The 11,774-nt window shown below is 28.8% G+C and overlaps 2 protein-coding genes and 1 non-coding gene across 3 annotated transcripts; 1 reads left to right on the top strand and 2 right to left on the bottom strand.

Annotated features, from left to right (window-relative positions):
• Positions 1-915: 915 nt before the first annotated feature.
• Positions 916-996, bottom strand: PMUG01_11042700.1. The gene has a single exon. It is a non-coding gene (tRNA).
• Positions 997-2,699: 1,703 nt separating this feature from the next.
• PmUG01_11042600 (conserved Plasmodium protein, unknown function) lies at positions 2,700-5,276 on the top strand (the record flags this gene model as incomplete). The annotated part of the gene is made up of 1 exon (XM_029006089.1): positions 2,700-5,276. The coding sequence occupies one exon, from the start codon at positions 2,700-2,702 to the stop codon at positions 5,274-5,276; it is 2,577 nt and encodes an 858-aa protein (XP_028862613.1).
• A 751-nt stretch (positions 5,277-6,027) lies between these two features.
• Positions 6,028-10,041, bottom strand: PmUG01_11042500 (conserved Plasmodium protein, unknown function; the record flags this gene model as incomplete). The annotated part of the gene is made up of 1 exon (XM_029006087.1): positions 6,028-10,041. One exon carries the CDS (start codon positions 10,039-10,041, stop codon positions 6,028-6,030), a length of 4,014 nt encoding a protein of 1,337 aa, XP_028862612.1.
• Between the last annotated feature and the right edge of the window lie 1,733 nt (positions 10,042-11,774).

The raw sequence follows: 11,774 nt of genomic DNA, 5'->3' as shown, positions 1-11,774 counted from the left end.
GCAATAAAACACCTTCAGATGAAGCATAATTAAGTATACATTTATTCATTTTGTGTATATTTGTTTTGAATTGTACAAACTTACTGAATTTTAGCATATTTTTAAAATTAATTTAATTATAAAATGAAGGGCAAGCGAAAGAACAGTTAAATTACCAAAAAATAGCATTTCTTCAAAAAAAATAATATTTCATTATGTGTTGAAGTAATGCATCTCTTACAATTTTATAATGAAAGAAAAATCGCTGATACTTGAGGCAACCTTCAAAATGAGTAACTCCTACATATTTTCATATGAATAAAAGTTTTATAATTTTATCCAACCTCCGCATGTATATATATATATATATGTATTTTTATTTTATTTTTTGGAATTCTAAAGTTCTGTAAGAGTTAAAACATTGAAAACGTAGCTGGCAACGCTTACATAGGTACATGTATATAAATATACATATATAAATTTATCTGTTCAAATTATGTAAGTTTTCATGCTTTACATTAATTAAAATGACAAATGAGCGTGAACATAAACATATTACATAATTAATAATTTCAAATTTTTAACATTTTTTTAAAAGAAGATTATTTATAATATATTTCTATACGGAATTGTACGAAGATTCTATAGATTCTACAGATTCATACGATTCATATACTAATATTTTTAAAAAGTATATAATACCCATGTTTTTTTTGGTGTGAAATAATTAAAACTTTGCGACATTACCATTTTCAATCGTTAAATAATTACATATAAAATTATTTAATATTTTTTTAATAATAAATGATGTTGTTATTTTTACTTTATTATTTTTCTTTTCAGTTTTATTTGTTTGTAGATTTTTGTAGATTTTTTTGTAATTTCTTTGAAGATTTAATATCTTTGAAGATTTAATAAATATTTTTTAATTTCTAATGACAGAAGCGGGATTCGAACCCACGCCTTATACAGACTACCATCTGAAAGTAGCGCCTTAGACCGCTCGGCCATTCTGTCGAACAATTTTAATTGTTGTTTATCTCTTCGTTCAAATTATAAAAAAATACAAAATAATTTTATAATAAAAAAAAAATAAAATAATAATAATAATAATAATAATAATACAATTGTTTTATTGACATATTACCACATAAACCCAGAACATAAGGCCATTCGATCCTCTCACAAATTTGCATTTTGTAACTTGAAAACTTAATAAACATTGTTACTATAATCATAGACTAATGAAGTAGTTTATACCAATGCCAAAGAATATGAATAAGAAGAATCAAAATAGAGGACTAAATATTAAATCCTCTTTTGAAAGGTATAATACTGCATCATACAGAAAAGGTAAATGTGAGCATAAATGTAACTACTTTGCAAATATTTTACAACTTATAAAAAAAAAAAAAAAATTTACATACATTTAAACATACTGCTAAATATTTTTCCTATTCTGCGTATTTTTTTTTTTTTTTTTTTTTTTTTTTTTTTTTTTGTATAACATATAAAGTAAATACATAAAATCTTTATCTTCACTCATTGCTAATTCTTGTTCTCAATTTATCAAATCTTCAGCAAAATTTTTAAGTAGAAAAAAAAAAAAAAAATAGTACATATATATTCCATGAGAATTATATCGTATACTTTTCTTGAACGGGTGCTAGAAGTTGTGAGCTTCTTTTCTAAATATGTATAGCAAGAAGCATTTAAATAATGGTCAAGCAACTCCAATGCATAATTTGTTACATATATGTATGGATATATATATGTATACGTGCATACCTATGTACATGCATATGCATACACCTGTTTGTAGTCAATTTTTTTTTTCAAATGAAATTATTACCTCATTTTGCCGAAGAGATTCACAAAAAGAGTTTTAAAAGAATTTGCTAAAATTACATACACATATATGCACATACATAAATACACATACATAAATACACATACATAGATACGCATAAACATACATATGTACATATATATATTTACATAACATTTCACACAGGGAGGAGTTGACTCCTTTCTCTTTAAGCTCATTCCATATAGTTGTATACATCTTTGGAGGAAGAAATAAGGCCTTGTTAAGGTAATAGTTATACAATATATTTGTGAATGGGCATGTATTTACTTGAATATATACAACTCATGTTATATACAACTCTTGTATATTTTGTAAAGTACTTGTTGCATTTGTTCGTCATATATATGCTTGTGTATATGTGAGTATATACCTTGACGCATTTATTAGTAGAAAGGTGCAATATCGAGGTATATGAACAAAATATATGATAATACCATATTTTGAGCGTAAAAATGTTACATGAGTGAAGCAAAACAGAACTTGAAATAAAAGCATAATTTTTAGTACTAAAAATAAAATAATTAAAAAAAAAAAAAAAAAGAAAAAAAAAGAAACATGAAAAAAAAATTAGGGGAGAATTTTTTTGTGAAACTGAGTCTTTTTTAAAGCCCTTTTTTTATTATAATTAAAAAGTTCAGGATAAAGTGTTAAGGGGGAAGGAAAATAAAAAGGATAAGCGCCCTATAATAATTACAAGAACACATAGGTATATGTGCAAGGATATATGTTATATACGTACATATATATATGTATACTTACTACGCGCGCATTGTATTGTTGTAGAGGCCCACGGCAAGGCAAACCATTGGTTCTGTTCCCCACAGAGTTACGATGAATTTCTTTTAGTGGAATGGTAATAAAAGCAATCCATCTTTTTCTATATCAACTAATAGTTATAACGATTATAAATTTTAGAAAAAGAGAGAAAACTATTTGTAAGCCATATTGGTATTATGTATGTTTATTGATTGTAGTATTATTTTGTAAAGAAGGAATATTTATTCAATCATACCGACTAAAAAATGGTTTAGTTCATAACAGTGAGTTTGTCAATATCACTAGCTGTGGTAGAAGAAAGGGGGAAATGCTATATTTTAAATATAATGGTAATAAATTATTTGAATATAAAAAAAGAAGAGGACTTAATAAACATCCTGCAGCTAAGGGGAGCATGAAGAATGATGTTAAAGCTATTGAGGGGAACATCGAAAAATGGGAAATAAATAAAAAGAGACAACATAGAATTAATAGCTACTTCAATTCATTATGCTCTAGTAATGTGTTAAATAAAAACGTGGATAGAAATGTAAATTTTGACGATGGGGAAGTAAACTTCTTCGTTTTGAATTCAAATCCGAGCATAAGCTTCCTAACAAGTAATATTATTCGAGAGAAAAAAACTTATAATGAGAAAAAAAAAAAAAAGCAAAAAGATGTGGAAAAAATGGGAAGGATGGACAAAATAGGAAAAGCAGAAACGGAGGATAATTCCAGTGCAAATGTGGAACGCATAACTGAAGGGGAGAAGGTACAGTACAGAAACACAGAACAAATCAACGATTTGGAAAAGAAGAAAGTTCGACTAAAGCTTAAAAGAGGATTCCTTAACGAGGTATATGAAAGAGAAAAAAAAAAATTAAATTATATTTTATTTTCACTAAAGGATAAGAATATATTTAAAAAGAAAGACATAGAAATTAAGGAGAATATGTTGTTACTAAATGGACAAACTATAAAAACGGAGGAGGTGAAGCAGTACTTATTCTATAAATCATTACTAGAATACTATGAAAATATAAGAGATCAAAAGAAGATATTAACTCTAGACTTATGGTCAAAGGAAATTAATGTATCTGTAGAAAATTTAAAAAAATTAATTGTATATATTTATAAAATGAAAAATTTAGTGCAAAAAGAAGATGAGGATTTGTTAGTAAGAAGATATTTTTATAATAAAACGAATATGTACACACTATTTAGGGATAATTACAAAGATGGTAATGCTATAACTTTTGACTTCACTATTCCGGGAGAGGAGAAGGAAAAGGAGAAAATCATTAATCAAATGGATGTACAGCAAAAAGACAAAATGGAGGTTACAAAAACTAAAGAAAAAAAGAAGAAATTTGCAAAGGGGAAAGCTAAACGACTCATAGGAGAAGATGCAAGGAATGAAGAGGAGAATGGAAAGGAGGAGAGTGGGAATGAAGAGAATGAGCCGAATGAGCAGTGTGAACAGATTGCGTACAGTAAACACAATGAACCGAAAGAACAGAATAAAACTGATATGGAAGGGGGTAAAGGCAGAGTGACTAGTGTAGAGAAGAACGAGAGTAACAAATACGATATTTTTTCTGACCAAATTGGTAAGAACGAAATAGTATTATATAAAGACTGTGAAAATTTAATAAACAAAGAAGTCCAGCAATTTTTGGAATGCATAAAGGACATTGTATTTTTTGAAAATTCTATTTATATACTTGAAAAATTAGAAAACAGACCACCATTATATGAAGAATTGATCTATGCATACAATTATGATAAGGAAAAGATGGTAAAAAATTTAGAGAACAAAATAAGATTATCACAGAAATTAGTATTTTATTTTATACCATTGATAAGTAATATTATAAGAAAAGCAGAAGTAAATTTCAGCAGTAATTTAAGTGAAGATGATTTTTTACTAGTAAGTTTAGAGGCTGTAAAAAATGGGTTCAAAAAATATGATATCGAAAAATTAGGAATAAAAAATTTAACAAAATATGTTTATATGTGGGCAAAAAATAGTACATATAATTACTATCAAAAACATAAGTCATTTATTTCTATTTCACCTCATACATATAAAGATTACAATAAAATTAAAAAATTCGAAGACCAATTTTTAGAAAGAAATGAAAGAAAACCTAATATAAAAGAAATTAGTGATGGTCTGAAATTCACAGTAGAGCGAGTAGAAAAAGCATTATGTTCAGTTGTTAATATAATTGATTCCGAAAAACCAATAACATACCAAAACAGCAATTCCGCATATCCAGAAAAAAATACATATAAAGATTTAATAATAAATTCGGATGATATAAACAGCTTCAATGATATCATGTACAACGATATTGTAATAAAAGGGTTAAGAAAATTTATTTGCAAATCATTGAAAAAAAAAATTAATAAATTAATTATTTTTATGAAATTTGGACTTTTTTTAAAAAAAAAAAGTTATACAGATGAGGAAATTTGTGAAATACTTAAAATCACAACGAAGAAATTCCAAAAGCATTTTCAAGACTCCTTAAATGAAATAAAAAATTATATTGGAAAGATAAAAAAAAATAAAGGAGCTCTAGATTCCACTTTCGATCTCATTTCTTATATTAACCTTTCTCAATGCGAATTCTTAGGAAATGATTTCTCACAGATACTTGTATAGGCCACGTAGGGTATACATGTAGCGTACCGAAGCAACTTGTAGCTCACTGCATTACATTACACGTCGAAACGCGTTGTTCTACGTATATATTTCAGAGCAGTATTTTGTATGCTTTTAAAGGCGCGTCTGCGCTTACGCATATCTAGCAACGCATCGATATGTTCAAATATAAATACATATAAGTTCTAATGTACATATATTAGTACGTTTGTCTATAAATTCGCATGCTGGTTCATGTACATTTTTAAATTGTTTAATGTTCCTTAAAAGAACAGCCTCTCCTGCCTGGTCATATGTACGCATCTTTATTTAATTAGAATTTTTTTTTTTTTTGAAAAAATTGTGAATGTTCATTTTTGCCAATTTTGCCGATATTGACCCTTTTGGCTCTTTTTTTTTTTTTTGTGCTTGTGGGTTCATTTTTTTTTTTTTTTTTTTTTTTATTTAGGACTACACATGTATCCGTAAAATATGCATTATAACAAGTACCCAAAAATATTGCAAAAGTTTTGATAAAAAAGAAAAAAAAAAAAAAAGTGAGAAATGTTAGATGGTAAAAAAAATGCGCAGTATGGTCCATACGCATCGTGTGATACGTGTGCATCATTACGATGAATAGGACGCTCTCAAGTGTGAGTGTATAAACTCCCCTCCAATGCACAAAAACATACACATGTGTTCATACATACACGAATGGATATATATATGGGAAATTGCCCGTTCGCATATAAACTGCAATTGCGCATGAGCGTTAGACCACATTGTACTTAAAGTTAATCATCATTCCTCCTTTTTTGTAAGACATGTTTATTCCTTCCACAATTCTTGAGTAAAAGCAAATATTATTAACAGTAATGTCAACAAAATTTTCATCAAGATTTATGTTTTCATAAACGTCTTTACCGATTGAATAAAATCTCTTACCAGGGATGTTTTTAAGTATTTCTAAATTTCTATCCATGAACAGGTTGTCACAATCATTTTCCTTATGATGTGATATATTTACCTCTTTCGATCTCATTTTGTCATATTCTTTTTTAGTTTTTTCCTTTTCCACGTCCTGTTCTAAATAATTTTCGTTATCATCATGATCATCATCGGAAGAAGAAAATTCTAAGATATCAATATCAGAGTCAATGGATTCACTGGAGCCCTTACAAGAGCCTTTTAAATCATACTCATTGATATGTTTAATGTTGTTATTTCTTCCATTCGTTTTTATTAAATATTGATTAATAAACACATCATTGGCATTTTGGCTAGCTGCTATTCTTCCAGACTTGTCAAATATTTTTTCATTATTAATATTAAATACATGGATAGACCAATTCGATAATGTTTTTTTTAAACATAAGCAACCAAGCATCCCAACGATACTAATACTTGTGACAAATTCTTCATTTTTGTTGTTCATTAGTAAGTAGTTTCCATATATGTTCCTTTCTTCTGATACCGATTTATTTTGCGTAAACATGATAATTCCAGAGAGACAGACGTATTGCTCTATGGGGTTATTACCTTTTGCACCAACATCTGCTTCTGCTTCTGCATCTGCGTTTGCCTCCACACCTATATGCACTTTCTCACCTTTGTTTGCATTCCCACTTGGCAAATTTTCACCTTTGGAGAAATTGGCCGTTATGCCAGTTAAGTTGAAGCTAAGAACAACTTGCAGTATATTTAAGATGCAACACAAATCATCCGTTAGAATGTCTCTACAAGCAATGCATTCATTTTGATTATTATATACGTTCATACTATAATGTGTTACTGTTATTGAAGTGATATCTTTAATATAGTTTAAAGCCTCCCTAGCTTCATATAAGCATTCATCATTAATATAGTTATTATTTACCCAACTAATTTGCTTAGCAACTTCATTATACTTCGAAATAACTTCTAAAGAACGTTTAGATGTATCAGCTAAAGTACCATATGTAAATATATGTCTAGACTTATCTAACATCAACTCAGCGATATCTGCTTTGATAACCCATGGGGCATCAATTACGCAAAATTCGAAGGTATGCTTTTCCAGTATTTCCACCAAATTAGTTTTAAGCTCCTCTGCGCGTGGGTAGCAGTTCGGTATTTTGTTTACATTTCCTCCTAATTTTTCCACTACTACTTCCCCTACTCCTTCCGTTAATGACGATGTTGTCTCTAATCCTGGCTCCACTTTGTCTTCTGAAGGGGAGTCCATATGGTTGTTCGTGGGATAATCCAAGAAGCCAAAATGCTCCAACGAATACACTCTATTTCCTTCGTACATTTTAATAACCTTTATTTGGGAAAGGTCCACATGTTTGCTAGTTCTGTCATAATCTGAATGCTTAAACTTTGTGTTCATAAACTTTAAGACTCTTTCTTCTTCTTTCGACAGAAGGATAATATATTTTAACTTGATCCTGTTTTCAAATGATAGAAAGTAGAGACCATCATTTTGAATATAGTAACCCAGTCCTATGATAGCATACGTAATTGGATTTGAACATAGTTGAATGCTATATAGTAAATCATAAGAATGAGAAATATTATTAGAAGGATAACTTTTCCTTTTCTTTTCCTTTTTTGATAATTTAATAGCTGACCTGATAAACTTAAGAGATTTTCTATAGTTACCCAGTACTTTGTAACATGATGCTATATTAATATATGTAGATGAATGTCTACTATTTTTAAAATTACGTAAACTTTCTTTAAGATAAAAAATAGCCTTTTCAAATTTTCCAAATTTCATACACATATGACCGCACGCATCAGCAATATCTTCATCATTTTTTAATGAATAATAGTTATCATAACATTCTTTTATATCTAGTAGTATATCTTTTTCGGTTCTACCATTAATATTCGGGTATGATGCCAAATTGGTAAAAGATTTTCTGATATTAAAGAATACATCTGAGTCATAATTCGAATACCTGAGGAGTGATATTAACTCCTTTATATTCACATTAGATGTATTATTATTAATATTATGAATGACAGATTTTTGCCAACTAATTAACAGGTCAGGAGGAAATTGTTCTACATTATCAGAAAATGATGTTATAGTACCTCCAAATTTTATAGTCATATCATTCAAATTTTTTAAATTCATTTTTTTCATTTTTCTATATACTTTTTCTGAGTTTGCACAATATTTTGTATAATTTGCAGAAACACATTTACTACTTTTCGTCATTGTACTTGTTAAGTTGTTACACTTGTCTTTATAATATCTGCTCTTTAGGTAATCCTTTGAGTTTTTCTTAAAGTATTCAATTATGTATGGATCTCTTTTTTTTTTGGTTGTGTTATCATCTAGTTGTTCTGCTAAGGAGTTATAATGAGAAGGAGAACAACTCGGGTCACTCGCACCACCACTGGAAGCATTGGCACCCTTCGCAGCAGTACCACTACCTCTACCACCACAACTATTCGTCATAACAGCCCCAGTGGATGTTTCGATATTACTCTTCTGTACATGTACATTCCCCTTAGGGTGCATCAGAAGAGTTACTATTTGAAACGTATCAGAGTATGGGGTATATATATAGTACCCACCCAGTGACAGAAAAAAAAGGCATATTGCATTTAAATTTACCATAAAAGAAAGACTACCATGAACTACTATATGTGGATCTCTATATCCTCGAAATTCTTCATATGACTGATAACCCTTGTCCCCTATTAAGCAAAGTAGTTTATTATTACTAAGCTTTAGAATCCTTTTAAATAAAATAAATGCTCCAACTGGTAATACAAAAGATAAGTCTTGGTTAAAATAAGAGTATAATTTCAAAACAGTGTATATATCTTCATACTTGCGCAGATAATCAGATGGTTTATTTGTTTTTTCCTTTTTAATTTCATTATCAATATTGATATCTATCCAATCCCAAGTAACGGACATTCTAAGCATGATGTCCGCATTAGTTTTGTCTTCTTCTTCTTTGGGTGAATATACAGATAACAGGGCTCTTTTAAAACTATTTGTTCCATTCACAATCCATGCATCAGTTAGTAAAGAGTCGAGTACATAATTACATATGAGCACTATAGGTGTGTTTGATGGTACATACTTTTTTGCTACTTCTAAATATATCTTATCACTTGTTTCATTTCCATCAAAAAATGCAAAATCTAGCATAGAAAAATTAGAATAATTTTTTACCTTTTCATCTGAATAATTCGTTTCGTTATATGAAGAAGAATAATTGGAACTATTTGTAGAAGAGTCATAATTTTTTATCAATTCATTCTTTTCATATTCAGAATCATAATATGAATTGTTTTTACTAACATATGTTTGATCATAACTATCCCCTGTATTTATATATTTTTTTAACCTTTCATTATTCATACAGTAATTTATATTATCCTTTGCAATATCTGTAAATACATAAACAAATGCTCGTTCAGGTATATTCATACTTTTAAAAAATTTCTTATATTTTGACAATGCTCTTAATATTAAATAAGTAAACTTACCATGTCCTGCACCTATCTCTAATATATATATTGGCACGTTACGATCACATTCACTACTGTTAAAATAGTCTTTCATATAGTTTACTATTACCCGTGCATAATCCTTAGCTAGCTTGCTATTACTAGTTACAAAAGACGGTACCACATTTTCCTTCCATGCATTTATAGTTGCTTTTTTATAATAATTTTGTAGCATGTCCCATATTATACTGTCACATAGCAACTCCTTCCTAGCAACACAGTATTTCGTTGATGGATTCTTTTCAACAATCACTTCTCCCCCAATCATTTTCCTCTTTCTCTTCCGATTTTATTCTTCCCCCCCCTTTCGTGTTAACAAAAATGGCAGCACGGAATGGAGCTCAGGAAAAAGCGTGCACTCGAGTGTTTCCTCGAGCAATGAGAATGCATGGGTGTATAAACAAATACACATACGCGTGTATATTTACACCTTTGTGCGTATATTTACACGTATGAGTATATATATACATATATGTATATGTATACGTACATACAATCGAGTGATTGTACGTAAGTGCACAATTTTAAACAGGATAAAAATTAGGGAAGCTCTTCAATAAGTGTGCATATGTAAATTAAAAAAAAATAAAATAAAAAATACTAGCACATGCATGTTACATTCATGCGCGCATGTATATATATTTACATACACATACTTACGTGTGTATGCATGTATGTACGCGTACGCATGTACGAAGTGCGTAGATACAAGCGTAACGTGCCTTGAAATGGTACATTTAACTACTTAATTACCAAGAAATTTTTTATGCACACTTATATCGTTTAATCAGAAATAGTAACATTCAAAGGGTGAACTGTTCTTACACAAAATTTAGCTAAAACAGATACCTCTTTCATAATCTTGTATTTTTTGTAAGCATGCATCGCTTCATTAAATTAAAGGTATTAATTTAACACTATTACGAAAAAAAAAAAAAAAAAAAAATTAAAAAGCATTATGCACTGTTCAGTAAAATTAACCGTTAAAAGTAAAATACTGTCACGTAACAAAGTCGTACAAAAAAATTAATACAGACAAATAAAAATGTGTATTTTCATATATACGCGATTATATACATATATATGTATATATATTTGTGTGTGTGTATATGCGTGCATATGTGTGTACATATAATGTGCAAGAAAAATACTGTTGCACTTTTTCATTCTGAAAAAAAAAAAAAATCTTAAAGGAAAACAAAATAGCTCCCCTTACGCATTTGTATGCGCGTTTGTATATTTAATTCTTTTAAAAAGCGCTACAAACAGATGTGCATATGTTCATACGTGCATACATAATGTGCACATGGTTTTGTTAATTGATCATTGTTTTTTTTTTTTTTTTTTTTTTTTTTTTTTTTTACAAAGTCTTTACATGCAAATTTTTATACTATGAACTTCCCCAGTTTATCGCTTCGCTGTAGTTACATATATATGCTTAAATAATGCAAAAAGCAAAAGGTGCAGTGAAATACTTATTCTTAACACGTAAGCAAACTCTTGTGCTTCAACATTTACGCATAACAATATGTCAAAAGGTTGTGATAATAGCAAAAGGTTAAAAAAGGACTAAATTTTCAATTTTTTGAAAATTTTCCTTTTCCTTTTTCTTTGTGTGTGTATGTGTGTGTGTGTGTTTTTTACGCCCTTTCTTATTTCCGTTCAAAAATATTTACCTTTTCAGGTTAAAGCTGAATATCTTCGAATTGCATAGCTCTTCTCTCAATGTGATGGTAAAAATATAAGGAAAAATGCACAATGACCATTCTTTTTATGTTCCTCTTATATGTAATTGTTAGAAGGTCACTAGACTTTCCCTTAAAGATTTTTCGGCCATATTTTACATTCATGCAAACCTTTGAAAAAAATTTGCACGTAAATTTTTTCATAACACATGTTTTTCCATGATACAAATATAGCTAATTATATAACGTTCAAATATTAATATGATAAAAATGATATTAATAATAGTAATATGAAAATATGTAAACACGGGAAAAA

The sequence above is a fragment of the Plasmodium malariae genome, assembly GCF_900090045.1.
Source record: "Plasmodium malariae genome assembly, chromosome: 11".
Classification (NCBI taxonomy): domain Eukaryota; phylum Apicomplexa; class Aconoidasida; order Haemosporida; family Plasmodiidae; genus Plasmodium; species Plasmodium malariae.
This window is presented reverse-complemented; position numbering and strand designations above follow the sequence as displayed.